This window comes from Centrocercus urophasianus, unplaced genomic scaffold, assembly GCF_019232065.1.
Source record: "Centrocercus urophasianus isolate 14NV4802_14NV808 unplaced genomic scaffold, USGS_Curo_1.0 seq_40, whole genome shotgun sequence".
Taxonomy (NCBI): Eukaryota; Metazoa; Chordata; class Aves; order Galliformes; family Phasianidae; genus Centrocercus; species Centrocercus urophasianus.
This window is the reverse complement of record NW_024884978.1, coordinates 1,975,964-1,988,164: the sequence shown is the minus strand read 5'-3', so window position 1 is coordinate 1,988,164 and position 12,201 is coordinate 1,975,964. Positions and strand designations below refer to the sequence as shown.

Sequence of the window (12,201 nt, the reverse complement as noted above, 5' to 3'; positions counted from 1 at the left end):
GTGGGGGTGAGGGGGAGTGGAGTGGGGCTGCGTGGGGGTGGCAGGAAGGAGGGCAGAGTCAGGTGGATGCTTTCTTTCTCCCTCTTTCTTTTTTTTTTCCACTCTTCCCCCCCCCCCCCCCCCCCGTTTGTCTGCCATGTTTGCTTCTTTTGGCAGAAATTCTCGTTTTGCCTTTTTATATTCTGCACTTGATTTGGAGATGTTCCCTTTTTCCCTTGATAGATCTGCTTGAGGCAGCCAAGCTCAGCAGTGTAGCACCGCTAGCCTGCAGCAGCTTTCTTCATTTTCTGTACAAAGAGATGGAGAGGGGGGGGAAGAGATCTAGGACACTGTTGAGACAACACTACCTCAAAGGTGCCCAGTGTGTAGCCAGGAAATAAATTACCAGCACTTCTCTGATCTGCAACCGTTTGACTTTTTTTTTTTTTTTTTCTTTCCCTTTTTCTCCCCCATCTTATTTTTTTTAATTTCCAACTCCTTTCTGTTTATACTCACTTTATTCCTTGAGTTAAAGTCTCTCCCTCCCACCTCAGAGGTTTTTTTTTTTTTTTTTTTTTTTTCCTTTTTTTTTTTCCTTTTTTTTTTTTTCTTTTTTGATGTTTGACAACAGTCTTTGAAGATTTTCTACTTCAGAGTAGCTACTGATGGGCTGGTTGTACTACAGAGAGAACAAGCGGGGTTCCTCAGAGTGCGACCAACTGCTCCTGCCGAAGGCAAACGCTGGTGGGGAGGATGTCACTCCATGAGGCCACAGCACTAGCTCATAAAAATCCAGAGCAGACCATGCCTAGTTGCGGTCGTCTTTTCATCCAAACATGGAGACACAACAAGCGTAGCGGGGCCGGCGATGCCGCTCCGGCTAAGCGCCCTGCACTGCCTGCTAAACATGCCTTGTGCCTTCTGTCCCCGCTCCTTGTAGAGGACCCACCGCCTTCCCAAGGAGATGACCCCGGTGGAGCCGGCTGCCTTTGCTGCGGAGCTCATTTCCCGGCTGGAGAAGCTGAAGCAGGAGCAAGAAACCATGGACAGTCTGGAGGAGAGGCTGCAGCAAATCAAGGAGGTAGGAGGAGGAGGATTAGTCCTGCCGGGGCTGGGCAGAGCTGCCTGCACGCTCTGGGCTGGGGGGGCAGAGGGGCTGCATACTGCCCACGCTGAGGGCTAGGAGTACAGGGAGGAATGTGGCTCTTGTACCGGGTGAGCTGTGGGGGCATACCCTCACCAGCTGCCCGTCCCTTTGCATCTATTTCTTATTCTTATTTTTCTTCCAGGATGAGGAGAAGGAAGGCTTGGAGCTCCCTGTCAGCCTGCAAAGCGGTCGGGAGATGGTGAACCCCCAGCACCAGCAGCACCCGCTCTCGCTCCTGCCATCTGGCAGCTACGAGGAGGACCCCCAGGCCATCCTGGATGAGCACCTCTCCCGTGTGCTGAAGACCCCCGGCTGCCAGTCGCCTGGCATGGGCCGGCACAGCCCCCGCGCCCGCTCCCCTGACCACCTGCTGGGGGGCAAGCTGCAGCCAAGCACCGCCTCACCAGCCGCCTGCGCCCTCCTGGGTAAGGGATTTATCACCAAGCAGACCACCAAGCATGTCCACCACCACTATATCCACCATCATGCCGTGCCCAAGACGAAGGAGCAGATCGAAGCGGAGGCAGCGCAGCGGGTGCAGTGCTGCTGCCCGGCAGGCAGCGACTACTACTGCTTCTCCAAGTGCAAGGGCCACACGAAGGGCGCTGACCCACCTCTCCCTCCACTGGAGCCCTTTGGGTAAGCCTCGAGCCTTTCTGCATTGCACCCACCCAAACCCACCAGCTCGCTGCAACGGGGCTGTATGAGGCTGAGTGGTGGGGCAGCACAGGGGACTAATTGCAGGCTAATGGTGGGCTCTGTCCCCTTCTCGCCATCAGCAGGACAGGCACGCTGACCAAGAGGCCGGGCCGAGGAGTGGAGAGCATCACTCTGCTGCCCGGGGACGGAGGGCTGCCTGGCCCCAGTGGGGTGCAGCTACCTGGCGGTGAGGCAGACCGGGCGCAGAACGTCTGGCAGTGGATGCTGGAGAGCGAGAGACAAAATAAGCACAAGCCCCATAGGTAAATATGCAGCTGTCTACAGCAATATCGCTCCCGGTAAATATTTATATATTACATGGGCTGTCTATTTTTACAATCGCTAAAAACAAATGAGACTCTTTGGTCCTCTGGTTTAATATAAAAGCTGTTCCGCAGAACCAGAAAAACCACAAAAATGTCATGTTTTTGGCAATAAACCTCCTTTCATGTTATGACAGACTTTTGAGAGGGAGCGAGCAGAATAGGAGCTGCTATTAAAGTCATATTTTCCAGCTTTTCTAACCCGACTTCCTCCCCTCCCCAAGCACACAAAGCACAAAGAAGGCCTACGGCTCCGACTTCGCCAAGGGGGCTCCCGGCGAGCGCCCCGGCCGCCACCACCCCTGGGGGCCCAGCAGCCACCCTCGTGGGGCACAGCCTGCCCACCCCTTCATCCAGGACCCCGCCATGCCCCCGCTCACCCCGCCCAACACCCTCGCCCAGTTGGAGGAAGCGTGCCGCCGGCTCGCCGAAGTCTCCAAGCCTCAGAAGCAACGGTAAAGGAGGTGGGAGGGATGGGGCGTTCTGGCTGGGTGCTGGGATGTGGGAGCTGCGTGGGTTTGTGCAAGGAAGGAGCCTCAGCCGGGGCTGGTTGCTGGGTGTCGGGTTGTGCTCTTCTTCAGACAGGTGGAGGCTGAGGGCTGGTAGGGCTGTAGCAGGCATGGATGGCATCTTCCTCCCGTTGTCGGTAGAGGTCCAGGTCAGGGATGGGGCCGGACCATAGGGCTGCATGACGGCACAGCTTGGCCAAGCCCCAGGGATGAGCCTCCTTATTCCAACCCCACCCTACCCCAGTACAAATAGTTTGAATCGTAGAGTATTACTTCCACTCTTTTGATGGCTGTAATTTGCCCATTTTTCCTCTGGGATGGACTCCAGCTACACACCAAGTGGAGAGCTGGGCTGGTTATCATTCATTTGGGCACGGAACGATCATTAGCTCGGAGTATTTTTAATTCTTCCTTTGATTGTTTACAACACGCGCAGGTTGATACAAAATGCTACTTAACAATCCACAGGAGATTCCAATTAGGAGGATCATATTTCAACAATTGAAAAAACGTATCTTTGTTTCTTTTCCTTCTCCTCCCCCACGTGTCCCCCTCCAACTCCAGATGCTCAACCTCAAATCAGCAGAGGGATCGAAACCACTCCACTGCTGTACAGGGGGGAAACACCCCTTTTTGCAATGCAAGTCTAACGACAGAAGAGTGAGTATTGCATGCACATAAGAGGATTGGGAAATATGCATGTATAGTAATAATTATATTTTCATTAAATGGATTGTGCTTTGAAAAAGCAGGAAATTTTTATATCTGAAGTTTAGTCTTTTAAACATTCTTCTTGAAGAAAGAACAAAACATTTTCAAATCTTGTCTCCGGCTCTTTTTAACTTGCATTCCTGTAAAGTGGACAAAGATTGGATTAGTCTAATTACAGGATGGTTCTTTTAACAAGAAATCTGCTACAGAGAGGTCTAAAATGGCCTAAATAATTAAAGTTTTCTTTCTTACCCTCTTCATCTTAAGCAATGAGTAATGTTTGAAGTCCAGACTGAGCCACCTGACTAGAGCCTTTCATTTTTAATTGGTTGACCTTAAGTCCACCAGCTGTCTTTGCTAGCAGCTTTTTTTCTGAAGCCACTCTACAAAGACTTAGAACAAATTAGGAAGACTAAATTACTGTGGACTAACACTTTGTGACCTTTTGACATGCCAAGTGTACATTGCCTCAGAAGCAGTTGTAGGTTTGGCTGCATGGCATTCACCAGAGCGTTGCCATTTTGCTGTGCAATATTGTTTTAATTATTCCTTAAGAAATGTTCTTATTTCAAATGACAAGATGCAGTTAATTTTATCCCTGCTGCTCATGGGTGAAAATAAGCTCACCTGTGTTCCTCAGGTGCCTTGGTTGGCAGTATTTGGCTCTGTTAGCTGCAGGTAGTTCTGTGCGTTAGGAGGAGGCTTGTCAGTTGCTTTGTATGAAGGCAGATTGATTGTTAATGAAACTCAGATATGTTCAGTGCTCTGGTCTGGGATGTGGGGTGAGCCCTGTGCACGCTCATCTGGCCATCAGTCCTGCTGCCTGGTGTTCCAGCAAGTTCCTCCCCTCTGTCCCTTCATTCTCCCATCCAGCAAATGGGGCTGAGCCTCCACTGCCCAGATGCACCCTGAGGCTGGGCACTTTGTGATGCTGATACTTTCACCATCAAAGCGACCAGGAGCTGCTGTCAGAGCCCAGCATCCCACAGGGCTAAGTGCTGTGCAAACACAGCATGACAAATTCACTTGGAGTGCAGGAATATCTGACTTTCAGGTCACACCCACTGTATTTCTGACCAGTGCTACATGTCGGCTGAGCGCCGTGAAACTGCCTTTCTCAGATGGAAAAATAGAGTTTTTGTGTGTTGTGTTTTGTTTTTGTTTCACAGCCACAAAGAGCCAAAGAAACTCCCTGTTGTTCACACCTCTCAGTCTAGTGAGTTGGTTGTCACCTATTTTTTTTGCGGAGAAGAAATTCCCTACAGGAGGATGTTAAAGGCCCAGAGCCTGACACTTGGGCACTTTAAAGAACAGCTGAGCAAAAAGGGAAATTACAGGTAAGAATCTTTGCAGTTCTTTCATGTACTGAAATAAGACGAAAGGATCAGCAGATCTTTTTGCAGAGCTACCCGCAATGACATGCTTACAACCATCAGCTTTTGGAGGCTGTTGATGTTTGTCCCACTCAAACCAAGTGCAACTTGGGGGCAGAGCAGCAGGCATAGTGCCATCTGTGCCCCACCAGTCCTGGTGGTTGTTTGAACAGTGTTGCCATAAATCTGATAGGTGTGAGGTTGAGATGCTGCGTGGGACTGGGCACGTAGCTGAGGTGTAGGCCAGTTTGCTTCAGCTGTTGAAAAGATTTTTCTCTTTGTTAGGGGGAAAAAAACTCTGCCTAGTAGGGAAAAATCCGCCAGTGATACTGGGTTCCTCCTCAAGCACCAGCAAAACCCCATGTGTCTGGTTGCCAGGGCCCAGTTTAGCCAGTTTGCTGCTTCCTTGCTCTTCCTGTTCCCATGGCTGTGTCTTTGTTGGCTGCTTTTGCTTTACTCTCCCAGTGGATTCGGGTGCAAGTGGGATCATCTGTCTGCCACTTCTCCTTCAGGCTGAGCAGGGGGGAAAGGTCCAGCTTGAAGGATTGCATTTGCACTGAATTTGGCACTTCTTCAAAGAGTCAGGCAGCCTGCCCTGTAACTGGCAGCCTCCCATTTAACTTCCAAATGGTCATTTTGTTTTGTTAAGAGGACTTTCCAGCTGGTGCACCATGGCTGGCTTGTCTCTAGCATTGGAAATTCCACCTATGCGGATCAGAACTTACCCCAGGGAGCTCTCGGGCTGAAGGATGCTAATCCAGGGTCTGTCTCTGGATGCCACCCAGTGGGGCTGGGGCTGAAATATTGCCAGTCCTGCCCAAAAAGCCATCTTTGCAGCCCACCCAGCTGCCATCAGATGGCAGCAACCTGCAAATACACCCAACCTGGATACCCTCCAGGAGAGCTTCTGGTGTTACTTTCACCCCTGTGCCATTTTTCAGCTTGCAGAGCCTCTCCTGGCCCACCACGCACCCGTTCACACTGCAAACACAGGTGCAACCCCACAGCCCAGTTGCAGCCCAGTTTCCTGAGCCTTGCTGTGATTTGCTGCTGCTTTATTCTCCTGCCCCCCCCAAAAAATCTTTTTTTTTTTCAATGTTTGCTTTAGTAGCAATTTTTGTGCGATGACTGAATGGTATAGCAGGATACTGGAACCTCTGTGGCCTGAAAGCCCCTCCAGGTGCAATTATTTGTGTCTTGTCAGACTGTAATTACTTTAGAAAATGTTTTTAAGTGACTGACAAGGATGAAACAATGTTTTGCTTAGATCTCACCCCTTTACACCTGGGTAAAGACAATACTGAAATTTATAAAAGGAACTTGGTTACGTGCCCAGTATTTTATCTCGCACAGACACAAGGTGAAACTAATTACACAAATGTGTGTACCTCCAGGGAATCATTTTGATCTAAGCTTTGACTTTTGGCTGGACTTTGAGTGAAACTGCAGGTGACCTTCAGGGAAGAAGGCCGCGGTGCCCGGAGTGGTGTGTGTGTTAGGGGAGGCACTAACTAGGCCGCTTTGGTCACATCTGGCATTGATTTCTTTTTAAGGCACATTTAATAAGCATGTCTTTGAAGCCTTTGCCTTTCATTTAATGCACAAAGACATGCATAAATGCTCGACTCTCCAAATTCTTTATTGATTGAATCAGTTTGCGAGGCGGGTACTTCAGGCCCTGCTCTTCCCTGCGCTCAGAGCTGTGCCCGCTGGCCATGGGGCAGCCCCACAGCCCTCACTGCTTTGCTCCTCCCAGCCCCAAAAACGAAGGCATCGAGCCGCGATTGAACGCTGATGGCGTTAACAAAAAACAAACATACACACACACACAAAAACTGGGTGGTGTCGGGTAATCTTAACGTGGCAGAGGTTCAAAACAGAGCAGTAACGCCAGGCCTGCTCGGCTCTATTGGTACCAGATGTCCAAAAAGGAGGGGAGGAATAAAAAAATAAAAATAAAAAAAAAAAGCAAAGCTTGCCACATAAAATATGTTTCAATGGAAAGCCCATTTTTGAGCAAATAAGAGCCCAGCGCCTTGTTTGAAGATGGTGTGGGGGAGGATTTTGCTTTGCCTCCTCTTCTTTTTTTTTTTTTAATATTTTTTTTTTTCTCCTTTTCTCTGTGAAATAAGGTTGTAATTATGTAAAAGGTCACAGCATGTTTTCTCCAATAAAAATGTTGTAAACACAGCCAGCGTTTGGGCCTGGGGAGGAAGTTATTGGGAAGAGCGGCTGTTATCTGCGGAGGGGCGGAGAAGGGGAAAGGAAAGAGAAAGTTCTTTGTAATTCATTCAAACTTTCCCTGTTTTGGGTTTTGTTTCAAGCCTGCTGGCCTGGGGAATTGTGGCCTTGACCTGCGGCGTTAACAGGGTGGGAGCTGTGCCATGGCCGCCAGCAAGCACAGCCTGGGAGGATGTGAAGATGTTTTCCTTGCTGAACCATTAAGGACACAACATGTGGCAGTTTGGCTTGGAATGACTTGACTAACATAAACCCTAAACGTACCTTGACTAAATGGAGCTGCTTCAGTCTCTTGAACCAAGAAGCCGGCCTGTAGCCCCCTACCAAAACAACTCTAGCATATCCTAGAAATAGATAGATTTGAAAGCCAGCGTTGCTGGTGATTTTTAAAAATGCATAATATGACCATCACTACTTCACACCCAGATTATACGAGCATGCCTTGGATGCCTTGGCTTTTCAGTTTCGGTAGTAAAAGGGAGCTTGATTTCCTCTCCCTTTTTGCAAACTCCTTCTCCCACCCAGCAGCCATCCACCACCCTCAGGCACTGACTTTTTTTTTGGTGATCCATCTGATGGAGGTTTTTCCGTTTCTGGGGAAGAGATGGCAAAGCCCTTTTCCAGGGAGCAGGCATGGCTGAGGAGGTGCGCGGCGGCAGACGGACAGGCTCCCTAAATGCTACCCCTCTGAATGGAAGCCCTTCATTTCTGCATATGCAATTAAGCAGCCTTAGAAGGAAGAAAGCTAGAAACGGGATAAAAGGAACCTTTAATCAAGAAGCTGAACGGTCTAATTCAGGATAATAGAGGGGTCCTTACTGTTTGACACAGGAGGGGTGGGGGTACTTTTTGTCTCTGGGAGCATTGGTTTCATGATCTAATGACCCAGAGCAAAAGAGAAGGAATGCAGGACACTGCTACTTGACCTTCCCGTGTCACATCTTGCAGGCTAGACCGGGGGTTGCTCTTTGCATGTGACCGCTACCAAGCGTCAGGAAGCAAATACAGTAGTTTCAGTCATTTAAAATGGAGATGTGAATTAGGCATTTTGTTGCTTCTAATGGGAAGCTCCCAGTTTTGCTGTAGAAGTACCACAGGGTTTCAGCTTCTGCTTTGCAGGAAGCTGGGAAGGCTTTCCTTTAATCCGTCTGTGTGCCTAAAAAGCCTCTCCTTTTAATAACAGTTGCTAATTTTAATGTTGGGCCTCCGCTTTGAAACAAGAAAACACATGAAAGAAAGAAGGTGGGGAGAGAGGGGAACCTTAAGAACGCTTTGCTTTGAAATTGTATTTATTTATTCTTTCAAATAAGATATTTGACCAGAATTCGCTGCGCTTTCTAATTTTCTTTACTGCTGAGGATATCCCCTGCCAAGGCGTGTGGGTTACTCACAGTGCTGCAGAAGCTGTTGTCTCTGCTCCTTCCATCCCAGCACTGTCCCATTGCTGTCCCATTGCCATCCCACTGCGTGGCCCTGCAGTGCCAGCGGTGCTTTCATATGGAACCAGCCCCAAGCTTTTCCTAGCCACGCTGGGAACTGAAGTAGCATCCTAGGAGAGAGAGATTGGAAACGTAGTGGTTTAAAGAACTGCCAAAGCATCCTTTACTTTACCTTTTGATTTTTAACTGTGTTTTAATTCTCCTCGCCACAGATACTACTTCAAAAAGGCAAGCGACGAGTTTGACTGCGGTGCAGTGTTTGAAGAGATCTGGGAAGACGAAACAATTCTGCCCATGTACGAAGGAAGGATTCTTGGGAAAGTAGAAAGGATCGATTGATGGCATCTGTGTTTCTTGAGAAAATTTAAGCTAGGAAAAAAAAAAAAAAAAAAGCCTTTGGACACACAACAGTAGTGATGACAAGGAAAAAGAAAAAAAGTTCTGAAGGAAAGTTTTGAACCAATGAAGAAAAAAGTGAAGTCTATGAAGACTTTGCTGAATTAGCCTTAGAGGAAAAAATGGCATTTATTATTCATGAGTTGGGTACTGAGATGATAAAAAACCCCGTACTATTTATTAAAAACATGACCACTGTTGGCTATTGGAGATGCAGACCGTGTTTGAGAGACTTCCATACATAATATATGATTTCCCGGGGATCTGAAATCTACGGACTAAGAGAAACTATGTATAGCTTACCTTAACAGTAATCCTTATTGATATTTATTGAACAGTCTGTTTTCCCTTAAGTCCAGTTTTTGGATATGCTGCTTTAACAATGGAGAAGAGAGGGGCTGGGAAGTGGTGTGATGGGAGGAAGGATGATTTTATTTTTTTATGCTGTTCCCACTGTCTAAAGCCTAGGAGTGCGGCCAGGAGCGCATTCATGATTATTTTTTTTTTTTAATTGTTATTTTTTGAAGGGGGGGGGAGGGAAGGAACAGCGTCATGCCCAGTATTTCTCTGAGCGAAGAGAAAACTTTTCTAAAGAAACAATAATAATAAAACCCGACATTAAAAATACTGTCCTACCATTCATCTTGAGACCGGTGCATTTGAACATATGCTGCTCTGATTGGAAATAAAGGTCTTCAGCGCTCAGTCCGTTAGCTGCAACCTAACAACAGCAATGCTGACCTGCTGTTTTGTCCGTGGGTTTCTGAGGGTTTTGCTGTGCTGCTGTCAGGGTTGAGGGTTCAGCATGGTGTTCAGTGCCTGTGTTCAGGCGAGCTGGAGCAAAACCCGAGTGGAGGAGGGCTGTAAAGGAGCCACCCAGTTGCCCTTGTTGTACAGAGCACACCTGAAGGACACAGCACAGAAACCACGTTAGAAACCCGCTTGTGTTCCACATAGCTCATCTTTTAGCCATTCTACTTCAGTGTTGTTAGCACAACTTGTTTATATTTAAAGGACACAGACCTATGGTGGGGTGTCTTTGCTGTGACGGTTGTGGATTTGTAGAGGGGTTGGGGTGGTGGTTTTTTTGGGCCTTACCTTCAGAGTGACCATTGGAGTCAATAGAGATGTCAGCAAAGCTCCCTGCAGCCCTTTGCAAAGTTTCGACTGCGTATGCAAGGACACAGCAGCCCTTTCCCCAAGACCTTGCATTTCTACAGTTGGGTTTTGATTAAGTTAATCTGTGCATTCTGTTTGCCATTGCTACCTTGTGTAAGTCTGTATATATTGTAGAAAATGTATGGTGAAAATATTAATACACTATCTCTAGTGTTTTTTAAATTTAATCAGTACAGTACCTGTGCCTGCATGGTGTTACTAGGCCATGCGTCGCCCTATATTCAGGGTTCAAGCTTTCCCTTGTTTGTTTAAGGGGTTTATGTACAAATATATTTTATGCCTTTTATTACAAGTCCTGTACTCATGACTTTTGCCATGGCATTTTGTTCTACTTATACTGTAAATTATGCATTATAAAGAGTTTCATTTAAAAAAAACAAAAACAAAAAAACAACTTGGTACAATAATTATTGTAATTAAGAGATGTAGCCTTTATTAAAATTTTATATTTTTCAAATTAATATCGTCTGCCTTTTTTTTTTCCTCCCTCCCCCCACCCCAACTTCTGCTGTCTGAAAAGATTCCTTCTCACCTTGTGGTAGCTGGAAACAGTAGCAGAGCCCAGCCTTACCTTCTGCCCCTGCCCTTCCAGTGGGAAGCATTGCAGTTCAGGTAGGGATCACAAAGGCTGAAGCTGTGTTGAGCACAGTGGTTAAACCACATACAGCTCACCCAGGTAGCTGGGACACAAATTCAGCCTGGCTGGTGGAGGAGAAAGGGCTGTTGAAGATGAGGACTTGGGTCGCAGAAGCCAGTTGTGGTTTCTCAAAGCCTCGGTGCTGGAGCTCTCCTTCAAGCCAGTGATGGGATGGAGATGATGGAGGGTGGGGGGTTTGTGCCCAGCTGCAATTGCACTGGGGCTGCTCCTGGCTGCCAGCTTGTCTCCTTCCACCACCCACATCATCTGTCCCCTCCTGGCTCCTCCGGCTGCCTTTGGCCCAGCCCGACAGATTGGAGATTGGGAAAATCTCTGAGAGAGGTCAGGCATCAGCACAGCTGCCCAGGAGGTGGGGAAGTTCCCATCCCTGGAGGTGTAGCAGAACCACAGAGATGCGGCACTGAGGGACGCGGTCAGGGGGCACGGCGGGGGTGGGTTGAGGTTGGGCTTGGGGACCTTGGAGGTCTTTTCCAGCCTGAATGATTCTGTGATTCTAAGCTATGGGCACCAGAGCTGGCTCTGCTGGTAGCTGCGCACCCGTCCTCTCTCTGGTCTTTATGGTACAAAACCTATTTTATAGATGAATGACCTTAATTTGTTGCCGAGGGAAGCTGCCCATACCAGGGCTGGATTTGTCTCCCAGCTGTTGCCCAGACCTTCCCCATCTCCAGCAAGTAACCCTGGGAAAGCAATTGTGGAAAGGCTTTTGGTCTGTCATGTTGGTAACCAAAGACAGCCTCTTTTCTTTCGCTAGACCAATGGCACCGACTACTTTTTTTTCTTTTTCCTCCACCCTATTTTTACTGTGAGGTTTTAAATTATCTGGGTTATTTTGTGTGTATGAGAAGACTTCATTTAAAACATCAGTAAAACTTCTATCAAAGGGCTCAACTTCACACTGAGTACACAGAGCCCAGAACTGAATCCCACAGCTAAAGGGAGCTGCAGGCAGTTTTACACATTTAAATGGATGGTGCCTTGTTTTAAAAACCATCTGAAGTTCATGGGGTTCGTCTTAATTGATAAGCTGGACATAACGGATGGGTGTAGGGAGACTTCAGCAACATAAGGGAAGAAAGATTTTTTTTTCTCTCTCATTTTTTAGTCTGCCATCAAAGGTGGGGAACTTAGCACTACATCGTAGTATTATTTTTCTTCTGCTATTAAAATGAATCACACTGTGCCTAATTCTTCTTGGGAAGATGAATGTGTTCAAGGCAGCTTGAAGCCATTCAGCGCCTCACAAGCCTTTGCATCTTTCTATCAACGTTCCAAAATACTCACCTCTGTTTTTTGGATGTCTGTAGAAACAAAATATAAAATGGCTTCAAATACATGGCAGGCTGTTTAGCGGAGATGAAAGGGTATTTGAATAGTCTTTTAAAAATGAATGAAAAGTGAACACTCTCTTCTGTTTCAATTATAAGTGGGACATGGAGATCGTTAGATGCAACCTTAAAATGTGACACTCGGAAAACGTTCCGCTACCTTCAGTGCTTCAGAAGCATTTTGTTTCTCAGCCTGACGCGGGATGAGGCCCCTGATAT

General features: G+C 47.5%; 1 protein-coding gene across 2 annotated transcripts in view; it reads left to right on the top strand.

Annotated features, from left to right (window-relative positions):
- The window catches only part of AXIN2 (axin 2), a 22,918-nt gene extending 12,461 nt beyond the window's left edge, over window positions 1–10,457 (top strand). The window contains exons 4-10 of one of the 2 annotated variants that reach the window (XM_042833022.1): window positions 920–1,060; window positions 1,269–1,765; window positions 1,909–2,088; window positions 2,373–2,603; window positions 3,222–3,317; window positions 4,538–4,705; window positions 8,634–10,457. In XM_042833022.1, coding sequence (XP_042688956.1) covers window positions 920–1,060; window positions 1,269–1,765; window positions 1,909–2,088; window positions 2,373–2,603; window positions 3,222–3,317; window positions 4,538–4,705; window positions 8,634–8,760 — 1,440 coding nt within the window. In that variant the 3' untranslated portion in view covers window positions 8,761–10,457. Of the gene's footprint in view, window positions 1–919; window positions 1,061–1,268; window positions 1,766–1,905; window positions 2,089–2,372; window positions 2,604–3,221; window positions 3,318–4,537; window positions 4,706–8,633 lie in introns of both variants that reach the window. The other variant, XM_042833020.1, reaches the window with a different exon arrangement.
- Window positions 10,458–12,201: the final 1,744 nt, after the last annotated feature.